Below are 12175 nucleotides of genomic sequence, written 5' to 3'. Positions count from 1 at the left end.
TTGAAATAAATGTCCAAGGTGAACTTTCCGTTTTATTCGAACTGAGTAGATCAGTGCCTGGGAAACTGCCCACCTACCCCTGCCCTAAGCCAACATGTTGCCCTAAATGAGAAGTAAGTGATAGGAAGGGGTAGGTGGGCAGTTTCAGTTAACAGTTTCCCATAAACGTATATATCGATCCACAAATATGATATAATTTTGTTTCGCTCTTTTTCTCTAGAACTGTCAGAACGCAGAACAATAATTTTTGAGAGATTTATTTAATTTTCGTCCGCAAAAACTAACTTGTTCTCCTGGTTGTTATTGGCGAGTACCGTATTATAAACAGTGTTTTTGAGATTGATAACCACGACTGTTTAACGCAGACTTATTATTTTCGGTCTTAGATGTGCTTCAATTGTAGCGTTGATCCCCCAGTCAGAGTAAAAGTGTTCCCTAACGGTGAGTTCTGTTGTTTTACCTTTTCTTTCAGCATTTTCATGAACGCGCTCGGAGCAATACTGTCTAATTATAACATCTCTGTCATGTTTTTGTTTCAGCCTCTCGGTCAGCTTCAGGTCATCTGGAATGGGCTGATCCTTCCCAGGCCCTTAACGCCCTCGCGGCCTGTAATCATTACGTCATCCGTGATGCAGGTATCACTGTTGTTTTATGTTGCCAGGCGATTCAGGCGCACGCACATACGCACCTACGGTTTCACGTACGCTTTTCGATCTCTTTATCGAAGCATGTCGTTTAAAGAAATGAAAGAATTATTTTCCACCAGGACTGTGGTAACTGGCCGTCAAGTGAAGGGCAGTCACTTGTTAACTGATCTATTCACAGCGATAAGGAGTTAATGGATGACATTAAAAGGGCTCTTTCTTGTAGGCTTGGCAAAATCTAAATATTTCGTGACTTTGTGATGGGTTTTTGATGTTACGGTTAGGCCTTCAGTTTATTGCCAGGAGCGCGCGTATGAAAACAAAATCCGCGTGGAATTTATAAGAGAGCTTTAGATTCTAAGACGAGTACGACTACGACTAGGAGATTTTTTCAATACTAAGTAGCGCACGCGCGTGAACCAGCGTCATTTGGGCGGGAAAACGTGGTAGCCGTCGTCATTCTACGACGAGTTTTAGCGAGAATGTCGTGGTGGCGAAAAAAAGTTATCAAATGTTAGAAGTTTTATCATTTTGCGATCGGGAGAGGTTGTAACCGGAAACCCCCTTCATTAAATGCTAACTTGTCTAGTGAAAAATGGTAAAATGAAGCTTTCAGTGGAGTCTATATTTTAAGAATTCCGCGAAAAAACTTTAAGTCAAATCTCGAACTCGTAGTGGTCCTCATCCTGGAATCTAAAGGTCTCTATTGACTACCAGCGCCCGTGGGCTCCTAAATAATAGTTTTTTTCTACTTTTATGGTCGATTACGCTGCCCATGATAGGTAATTACCTTAGCAAATATCGACGTTCTAGTCCTAGCAGTATACAGGATGTTTGTCACATGAACTTAGTTTAGTGGCTTTAGGTCCCACGAGTCTCTTGTAGCTCAGTGGTGCAGCATGTGGGCCAGAAACCAGAAGGTCATGGGTTCGACTCGTGCTGGGGAGTATTTTTCCAAGCGTCCTATGTCATTGACTATACAAACATCTCTTCTTATATGAGGGTCCCTAATAGGTTTAACGGGATCCGGGATTTCCCTTATTTGAAGCTCGGGATTCAGGATTTTAAGGCAAAATCGGGTAAGATTCGGGATTGAAAGTATGCGTGCGAGTTAAAATGCCCGAAGTTTCCCTTGGGATTACGGGATTGCACGAAATTGTGGTTCGGGATCGCGGGATTGAAGAATCCTACTGGGGACCCTCTGATACCTTGTCATTGTCCTTTTTTCTTCTTTAGCTGCCAAAACTATCTTCACCGTCAAACTAGCTTTCTCATCGATGTCCAGCGCTCAGTAGCAGAGTCCTTCCTACAGCTCACACTACCGCTGACCAACGATAAAGGATCCGCTGCTCGCAACCTGTTAGGAGTTTTAAGTAACAGATACAGAACAGAACGTACCAAGACAGAGTATACAATAGTTGACTTTTATTCTTAAACGGCAGAGTTCGTTATCATTAAGAGTTAAAAATCTTGCAGTTTTTAAAACTAGGAGAAAGTTAGTCCACCTCTAAAAGATGTTTGAAAAAAGAAATTGAAAGAGAGAGAGAGTTTGCGTAAATTAAACATGAACGTGCATATATTTTGTTTTAATAATAAAGTTTGAGTTCTAATTTCACTTGATCTTCCAGCGTTTAGTCTAAAGAAGTCTAAAGAAAAACTCAAATAATAAAAACTGGGAATACATATTCAAACTGTAGTCAAAAGAAGATTTAATCAAAAAAATTCACCGATAAAGATTATCCCATCGAACCAGGTGATATTTTAATATCTCTGACGGGAGTCCTAAAGTTAAAAACAAACGAACAAACAGCAACAATTGTGAGCCTTAATTTACGTAGGTCCTGCAGTGCTAAGTCTTCGTTATTTTCGTGTAAAAAAGAAAGTGGTATTGCAACAACAACAAAATCCGAGTGGTGGCGAATGTGGGGAGCGGGTGCTTTAATTGCAATGTTAGTTAGGAGTGCTTTACCGTGTCCGTAATCCCGACAAAAAAATGAATGCATTTCTTTCACCCCATTTATTACAATAATCGTGTTTTTACCACCCCCAAACAAACTTATAGTAAAAGATAAATACCCTTTATATCTTATTCAAGATTTAAAAAGCCTTGCGAAAAATGCTGAAGAAAATATCTGCTGATAAATGAAAAGTAACGTTTAGATTCAAACTTTTTGTTAAACGAAGAAACAGACATACTCTTCAAAGCAATAGAAGCGCAATTATGTCTATGGGTAGAACGTTGCGTGACATCCAAAAAACGGCTGCGAGAGGGATTATGGGTAGTCCTTCTCCCAGGACGAAACAGAAAGATAACTTAATGATTTTCATGGGAGTGAAGCCTTGCTCTGTCAACTGGAGCCCGTTCCTCGAAAGTCCCGATAACTAACGGGCCCGGTAAGCTGTCTCCGTTTACATTAAAGATCGAGGTTTCAATAGTTTTGCATCTAACATGATAAAACTGTCAGTGAATTAAACAAAATGGAGTAGTTTGCTAGCCAGGACCCGCGCTCTTATTCTTTATATTTCGATTTGAATATTTGATTTCGGGCCCGTAAAGTTACCGGGACTTTCGAGAAACGGGCCCCTAGCTCTGAGCTACAGTTAGTTGGGTGCGTTGCTGACGATTGGAGCGGCCTTGTTAAAACTTGGGAGCCGCTAAAAAAAGGAAGCTAAGTAAGTGTTAGAGAAAAAAGTTATTTATTTAAAATTTGGCAAATTCATGCCACTGTTTTATTTTATTTGAAAGCACGCCGTTTACGACTCCGCGAACCAAGAGTTTTCTGTTTTCTGTGACGTGGATTCTGAACCTGGATTTATATGGACACTGTTTCAGTCGTTTTCCTTGGAAAACACTGACATTTTCAGAGGACAATGATTCGGAATAAATCTTCCACTGAATTTTAACTCCCGGAGCAGTACGAGTGTTGAGTCCAGCAGCTCTGGCAGTGGAGTCGATAGGACGATGTATAGAATGCCGTTGTTACACGTGCAATCTTTGGCTGACCACTCTACACGTTCTGAAAGCAACCTGTAACTTTCCCACCCACGGCCTTAAAAACGGCAAATAGCTAAAGATCTTTGCAGGCTTTTCCTACAACAACCAGAATAGCTTACACTGAGCAGATTGAACCTGTAAATCAGTGTAATACACCAGGTAGCCTGCTTACAGGCTCTGTACTACTATACTGCCACAATTTGTAATAGTCATCGCAGTTTATAATACCTATCGCAATTTGTAATAAACCGTGTCGCACTTTTTCGCAATCAGAGCCCTCTCCTGACTTACCACACCTACAGCGAAACCCACATTGGTCTCCTTCTAGCCGGTGAGCCAAGACTCTGTTGCTTGCTCGCAGGCTAATCCCCTTCAGGTGTGTTATTGATCCTCACCTCCCCCTCCCATCGCATTCACCATTGTACCTTTCTCCTGGCGCTCGTGTTCTTCTCTAGCTCGCGTATATAGAATCGTTTACCTCGCAAACCCATATTTTTTATGCGCTTGCTATGCAGGCCAAAACAAATGAAAAATCCAATACATTTACCGCGAAATTACCGTAATTTACCCAAACAGATTACTACGGGTCCTTTGCGGATGGATTCCCTGGTTCTTGGCTCCATTGCGGTGTATATTTATCTCTGTGTTTTGGCTTTTTGTGTACCAGAGACCTTTCATTTTAAAATAGTGACCTGTGCTTTGTCGCTGAGGCCGACACCGAACTATCCCTCCACAAGTAAGCTGCGTGACAGGCGCTGTATTTGTTTGTTTTTTAGGGCAAAGGGAGAATAACGAGGGCGCGCGCGAAGAGAGAGTGTTTCCCTCGTGCACTCTGTGAAACTACCCAACAAACTAACTGGGGCTACTCCGCACGCGACAAAAAACCTCAGACACCCAGGGTAGGTTTTTCAGTTTTCATTTCCTGTTTTTCATTGAATTAGAGTCTTTTGTCCCTTTCTAATCCCTCTGATCTGATTGGATGCTAATGTCCTATAATATGATAGCGTTGTACACCGTAAACTTCCTCTTATAAAGCCCTGGGCCTATACAACTTCGTAAGGGACTTTAGGAGGGCTTTAAATGGGGAAAAATATCGTAAATAATATAGAATAGAATTCGTTTCAGTACAAGCTAGAGTGGGGTCGGGGAGGTTATAGCCGGATGTATTGGCGCATCCAGACCTTCAGATAAGGGTGGGGGAGCGGGGGCGGTCATCCAGACCCTAAGATAACCAGGGACCCAGTCTCAAAAAAATTGTTTTCGGCCCTTCGGGTCTCATTTTGGTCTGAAAATAAGGGGGGGCCGGGCCCCTCCCCTGGATCCGCCACAAGGATGGATTTTTTTGCTTACAGGTAGATGGGACTATTACTGGGGGGGCGGGGTTTACAAGCTGGGGGGAGGGGTGTTTTTAGCGGAAGCTAAGGTTACGGTAGTCGACTTTCATTTTCAGATGTCGTTCTCGAAGTATAACCTAGAAAGTTGAGAGATTTCCAGTTCTCTTATGACCTGTTCTAATCACTGTGTCCTTGAAAGTAGCAGGAGTTTCAGGAATCGAGGTAATTTTGTGATATATTTTTGTATGATCGTCAGTTTGCCGAATGCTATTTTATGCGATGTAGGCACCGTGATTTTATCTCGCTCTACTAATTCCTTTGGGTTAATTGTCTACTACTGGGTGAGTTCAATCGAGTTCCCTTTCCAAACACACGCAAAAAATCAAAGGACATCTTATAATTTGGAACTGGAAAGCCCTTTATTCCATATGACCGCCGTAAATGGGTTTTAAGTTAGTTAAGCTGAGGTTGTTCGCTTACTCAACCAACCGTGGAATCTAATTTTAACCATCATGGCAGATGGACTTTCTGCCTGCTCCAACAATTCGCTGATTTTCAGCAAGCAGTAGTTCTTTTCCTTTTTGACGAGTTAGCATATCCTGCCTTCTATCCTTTACCTTATTTCTTAACTTTGAAGAAAAAGTATTATCACATCTTTATTGTGATGCCCTTAATGATACAGATAATGGAATTCATTGTAGGTATTCTGAATATGACGTTGTTTAAGTTTAATATCATTTCTAATCAGTTTGCCAAAGTTTTGGAAAGAAAAAGTTAAATTGTGTTTAATTTCTCAAAAGGGAAAGTGTTTTGTTCGAGAAATAGACACAAACAAAAAGATATAATGATAACGTTCCTAAAATACCCTAAAAATACCGCGTTGATAATTTGTAGGATTGTATTTCTCCGTGGACGAAGACAGTAAAAGTATGGATTGCAAAATTTAGGCTTAGCAAGGGCTGAAGAGGAAGAATGGGTAAAGAATAACGAAAATTTTCGACTTGAATTGAACTTACATGCTGTTGTGACAAAAGGTTTGGGGATAATGGAATAATAAAAAGCCAAGTCCACGGTCGACTGAAAAAAATGCATATGGCTGGTGGAGTTGAACAAAGGTCAATTAGAAATCCGTGTTGTGCAATAGTGTAAAATCTGTGATGTTACAATGCGTACTGTTCAATGACCCTAACTTCAGCTTGCGAGCAGGCTAACTTGTGCGAGTGCAGGGAACATTTTTGGCGGAGGAGCCGTCAGCACAAGCCGGCAAAGCCGGCGAGAGGAGTCGGGCGAGGAAAGAGGTTCTCCTCCCTCTGACGCAGTCGTTGTTGTCAATCGTGACGAGGCAAGAACGGTTGCGTGGGAGATTCCTGCTTGTAAGCTCTCCTATAGAACTTTAAAAAGTTAGACTAACCTTTTCAGGTGGTGTGGAAAAATTAGTCTATTTGATATTGATATTATTTATAAGTATATGACACAAAGTTCGAAGAAATCTATGCTGCCAGTCTTTTTTATCTCTCGACGTAAAAGAAACGCAAAACAACAATGTAAAAATCTTCATTGATGTTATGACGTCTCCCGCGTTCGTTTGGCGACCTGGACCGCTGCAAATAATGGCATGACATCGCGCTACTTAACGTGGCACGCAAAGTGTTGTGCAGAGTAGTTTTGGGGAGGATTAAAATGGGACTGGATGTATAATGATATCCAAAATTAAGTATAGGCAATAACTGTACTCCAAAAACACCATGCCACTGATAGTAAACATGAAGTTATCATAAATTATTTAATGCTTATTATTCATTACTTAATTTTTAAGTAACTTGCATTGGCTACTCCCGGCCTTTCCCGCTCTTCGTGGTTGTCTCACAAGGGTCCATTCTAGAACCAGTCTTATTTATGCTTAGTTAAGGACCTCTGTCAGTCCGTAAACAATAGTTAACACTTAAGATGATGTGGACTGTAGAAGTACGAAGTTAAATGAAGATATGATCGTCGCAGTGGTAATTGCAATTTAAGCTATTGCAAATTAACCCGAAAAAATTTCGGGACTTCAACGGGATTCGAACCCATGGCCTCTGCGTTAGCACTGCGATTACAATTTGCAATTACTTAAATTGCAATTACGGCAGCGAAGCTCATATCTTCATTTAAATTTGTAGTGATTTCCGCAGCTCACATCATCTTCGTGTTTGAATGAATGAATGAATGATTTATTTAATGTCGAAGACGTGGGAAATGTTTACACAATCTTCCGAGCCAGAGGCTCATGTTAAAAACGCTCGACAAACTAAAAAATACAAAACAGGATAAAAAGTGAATTATGTATATACAAATATTTAGAAAAACCTAAAAACATCGTAATTTTGGGAAAATTTTTTTAAGAAACTATTTTCTGAAAAAAAAAACACTAAAAAAACCTAAGAACATGCAGTAAAAATAGTTTAAAACGGGTTAAAATGAACGCAACAAATTGGCCTGCTTTCAATGTATGGCTCTTCATAGCTCAAATGGTAGAGCACTGCAGCGTACTGCAGCGCTTAAACGCAGAATCCATGGATTCGAATCCCGTTGAAGTCCCGAATTTTTTTTCTGGTGAATTTGCAATTACCACTGCGACAATCATATCTTCATTTAAATTTGTATTTCCACAGTTCATATCATCTTCGTGTTTCATTTCTTTCACGGGTTAAGATGAGCTCGACAAATTGGCCTGCACCCAATGTATGGGTCTTCATAGCTCAATCGCTAGAGCACTGCAGCGCCAACGGAGAGGCCATGGGTTTGGATCCCCTTGAAGTCCTACAATGTCTTTCGGGTTAATTTGCAATTACTTAAATTGCAGTTACCAGTGCGACGATCATATCCTCATTTAAACTAGTTAACACTGTCAAACCGCACGGCTATCAGCTTTTATAGAAAACACTTAAACCCTCCTGGCATTTCAGAAAAAAAGAGAATTTTCAAAATGGATGCAGCTGCTTTACCAAATCAGGCTCTTAAACTTCGATCTGAATTACTATCAATGATCCGGATTCAAGGAAATGGTTTCCAGATTAAAATATAAATTTTCGCTAACATTATTCTTTATTTTAACAGCAAATTTAATTCTACGCTGGGATGGCTCTGCAGCCTTACCGAGACGAGGATTTAAATTTTTTCAAATTCGCGTCTCTTGTATTAAATGAATTTCCAAACGTCCTGAGACAGACATTTAAAACCATGTGGGACAACACCTATGGACATCGCCCTGGTTTCCAGCTCTGGGATGATTCCACTGCCGTGAGAAATTTGTTTTCCACTACAGAAGGAGGCAGAACCAAAGTTCCTGTTAATCGATCGTATAACGAATGGGATTGCACTGCTTTGTTCCAGGCCACTATCTACTCGCGAACCTTCGCCTCGCATCACGGGACCCTAAATGACGTGTATGTTAAGCCTCGTGGATTATCACATGGCCATTTTCACTCGTCCTTAATGAGCACCACTGGAAACAATACGGAAACCTGGGCACTAGCAATTGATCAGTTACGCCTTCTGAGGAATTCTGTTTGCCACTCAACCAGTTCTGAGATGATGAAAGTAACTTTTGACCAGTACGTGCAACAGGCCAAAGACGCTTTCCAAGCGCTGGGTGTCTCGACGGCTCCCATTGATGCCGTTGGTAGTTTATTAGAGTCAGACTTTCCCATAAGTGAAGTTCGCAGACTTGAGCAAGCTATCAAAGAAGAAAATAAATCGTATATAAAGTTTCTTGAGAGTGTGAATTTTGATATTTTAGATTTGAAAAAAAAAATGGAAAGCGATATTGCAGACAAAGAAGACGTCGTCATGTTGTCGCGAAAAATGGATGAGCTGAAGATCGTGCTGCAAGATGACGCTGGTACTCCATATATGTCAGGTAAGTCACAGTGAACATCATAAAATTAAACCTCCAATAATAATATAAATGAACGTTAAATTCCAAAACTATAACTCCTTCCTAAACCACTGATGTTTTCCTATATCGGAATTAGATCGCTATTATTAAAAAGTGAAAGCCATTTATAGCTATGTCGCAAGTTCAAAGGGCGGCAGCTGAATCGTCCAACTCGCTTCAAACCCCTCCGATTACAAAAGACGAAGACTGTAGTTCCTTGGAGTAAGCGTACGCAGTGCAAGCTTCACACGGTTACAGCGTCCGAAGTCTGGTCGCTGGCTCATAAGCACAACTTATCTCAGTCGGGAGAATTAAGCTTATTAGTAAGCTTAATTTTTTTTTACTGTAGATTCAAGTAAGAATAATACAATAAGCTTAAATAAGTAAACAAGATTCATGTATTTTCTCGTTCTCGATTCTTTACATTTGGCGTATACTGTCCAAAACTCATCATTATGTTCTAGCATTCAATAAGTTTTTTTCCTCTACAAACGGGGCGACGGTCCCCTCAAAGTAACGAAAGCCAAAGAAGTAGCCTGCTGCTAGGATAGAATTTTGACAACACCGGCTGTGACAAAAAAATAATCCTCACCTTCTGTCATCATGTCATTATTTTTTACTGGCGTTCTCTTTCCCTTTGTATTTCTCTTTCGCGTTGCCTTGTCTATTCATTCTAGCTCTTTCTCGTTCTGCTTGCCAACGTTCTTCGCTGAAAATTTCTCTGTTTGTTCTAACCCTGGCTCGTTCTGCTTCTCGGCGCTCTTCACTACAATTTCTCTGTTCTTTCTTGCCCTGTGTCTTTCTAATTGCCAACCTTCTTCGCTCGCTACAATTTTGTCTCCTTCTTCTACCCCTAAAGCGCTCTCTTTGGCGATTTTCTTCGTTGATTGCTCTACACCTGTTGACTCTTGCTCTCTGCCGTTCTCTTTCTCTTAGCCTGAGTGGCAGGCTTGCCCTTCGCCTAAAACCTGTTCCCTAGACGCTACATTATCTCTGCTGTTGTTTGTTGACATTTAAGAAATGGTAAACGTGCAGCGTGCAACCATGGAGTTATGGATGCACGCGGGAGGTTGCTAAGCACGAAAGAAGCGTAAGAGTCGCACGAGGCGATAGCCGAGTGCGACTCTAGCTTTTTGAGTGCTTAGCAAACCTCCCAAGTGCATCCATAACTCCATGGTTGCATAGCTGCAACGTTTACCATTTCTTTTATAACATAATCAAAAGAGAAAAACATTATTTTCCATTTGCCTTCAGTTGAGTCATCGGTTCTAGTTCATGTATGCTGCCATCTGCCCGCGCGTAAACAAATCACGTTCTATGTTTTTCAAAAACTTGCCTTTGAGTTTTTTCTTTCGCTGAATCAACCGTTCTCCGTCTTCAGGTAAATTGCAAAAACGTTTTTCGTTGTTATTCTGAATGGCATCTGTCTACTTGCTCTTAATATTAGGGTAAAAACTTTGAGGGAAAACTATAGCTGCAACTATAAACAAAAAGACTCTAAAAACTAAGCTAAAACTAAATAAATGAAATAATTATCAAGCTTATTTATGTGACAATTTTTGAAATAAACGTAAAGTAGAAATGAGAAAATTTGACCGTAATTCCTTAAGGATAAAAGGTAACACAAATTTCAAAAAGAAATTAACTAGCTTTGTATCGAAATCTGTCTGGGGAAATCCAGCTATGAAAAAGTCAAAGTTGCAACTGAAATTCGCCGACACACAGCCGGCGCTGAAGCTGTTGTTTTTAGACCGTTCTCTGAACGACTGTTATGAATGAACACTGAGGAACAAAATGATACACACACAATTTATTTTTTGAAAAATTTATTTGAAAACCCAAATGTTTCTGTACTCAAATGAAATTCGCTTATTCCAGCGTAATGTGCCCGTTTAAACTCAACTAAAATTTTTAATCGATGCGATGAAAACTTCACAACAAAGCTGTCTAGAATTTGAGCGTGTTTCCTAAAATATTTGCTTGAATTTAGCATCAGCATGATCAAAAAGTCACTAACACAATGCTAATTGATAAATTTACATTTCAAATAGAGTTCTCTTCTATAAAAAACACACAAAATGTACCTTAAATCTTCGCTCGCTCGATTTTCCTTCAGCCGATTCTAGCGCGAGGAAAACAGTGATTCATTCATCCAGGGCAAATTTGTCGCTTGATCTTTTGTCTTTTTTTCCTTCAAAACGACAGCTTAGTATTTTCTTCAACTTCCACTTTTCATCTGTGCATTTCATTGGTGTATTTTACCGTCAGGAGAGGAGATTTGTTGAATTTGCCTAAATTTTACCGCGCTAGCTCAGTTTCTTGGCGTGCACCCACGGGCAAATGGTAGTGGCTGACTGACCAATCAGAGCGCGCGATTTACTTGTGTTATGTTATAAAATACCTTTCGTAACTACTATAATTGCGCAACGTTGGCCTTTCGATTTCCCGCCAAAAAACTCTACTTTCCCCTACCCAAAGAGTCCGTACGCTAGGCGACGTTAGCCATGCGATTTCCCGCCCAAAAAAATCCCTTCTTTCCCCTAGCTACCCGGAGAGCCCGTAAGGAACTTTGCCCTATGCGATTTCCCGCCAAATAAATCTCTGCTTTCCCCTACCCCAAGGGTCCGTGCGGATTACTTTCCACTACCTGGAGAGTCCGTACAGACGAACGCTGACGTCATAACCAAATTTTCTCGCATGGATAGTTTACCAAATTTTCTTAGCTATGTGGCTACGCTCGCGCGCGAGGAGCTTCGCTATTAAACCCTTGACAACCTCGTTCCCAGGGTTCTCTCCTACCTGTCCCTACGGAAAGCCGGTGTTAGAATGCAACAACAGGGCTCTCACTACGGACCCTCAGACCTTTTTATCTCCGTTTAAAAGTGGCTTTATAAGCTGCCGACCTTGTTTCCCTCTCCAGTCTCTTTTCTGAAACATGCATGCTGATTTTCCCACATCTTCCAGCTCCATTTCAAGTTGTGCGTCTACAAAATGGTTAAAGCGGGCCCAATCAAGGCAGTTTTGGCACTGATCTATCATGACGTCATATATGATGTGTTATTTTTACCTCCCCCGATTAATTAAACTTTTCGCTATATGCATTTACGCAATGAAGACATGGTGAACCTTGCCAAGTAAGTGACCTGCATTCAGCCTGTTGATACGACAATCTAGTTCACTGCCGATCACTCAAGGGACTCCTTTTTTTTCTTCACAATTTTCCTACCAAGATGCTGCGAACCTGTTTAAGCCTGGTCAGTGGTGATGAGAGAAGCAATCAATCTGA

At 40.8% G+C, this 12175-nt stretch overlaps 2 protein-coding genes across 2 annotated transcripts in view; both read left to right on the top strand.

The window, feature by feature from the left end:
• Window positions 1-2165, top strand: part of LOC140944239 (heterogeneous nuclear ribonucleoprotein L-like) — a 28100-nt gene extending 25935 nt beyond the window's left edge. The window contains exons 13-15 of the mRNA XM_073393371.1: window positions 387-441; window positions 540-635; window positions 1881-2165. Coding sequence (XP_073249472.1) covers window positions 387-441; window positions 540-635; window positions 1881-1939 — 210 coding nt within the window. The 3' untranslated portion in view covers window positions 1940-2165. The remainder of the gene's footprint in view (window positions 1-386; window positions 442-539; window positions 636-1880) is intronic.
• Window positions 2166-8090: 5925 nt separating this feature from the next.
• The window catches only part of LOC140943485 (uncharacterized), a 12829-nt gene continuing 8744 nt past the window's right edge, over window positions 8091-12175 (top strand). Inside the window, exons 1-2 of the mRNA XM_073392580.1 lie at window positions 8091-8871; window positions 9239-9244. Of these exons, the coding sequence (XP_073248681.1) occupies window positions 8091-8871; window positions 9239-9244 (787 nt within the window). The remainder of the gene's footprint in view (window positions 8872-9238; window positions 9245-12175) is intronic.

This window comes from Porites lutea, chromosome 7 (assembly GCF_958299795.1).
Source record: "Porites lutea chromosome 7, jaPorLute2.1, whole genome shotgun sequence".
NCBI lineage: Eukaryota > Metazoa > Cnidaria > Anthozoa > Scleractinia > Poritidae > Porites > Porites lutea.
The sequence above is the reverse complement of the archived record's forward strand: the minus strand, read 5'-3'. Positions and strand labels throughout refer to the sequence as shown.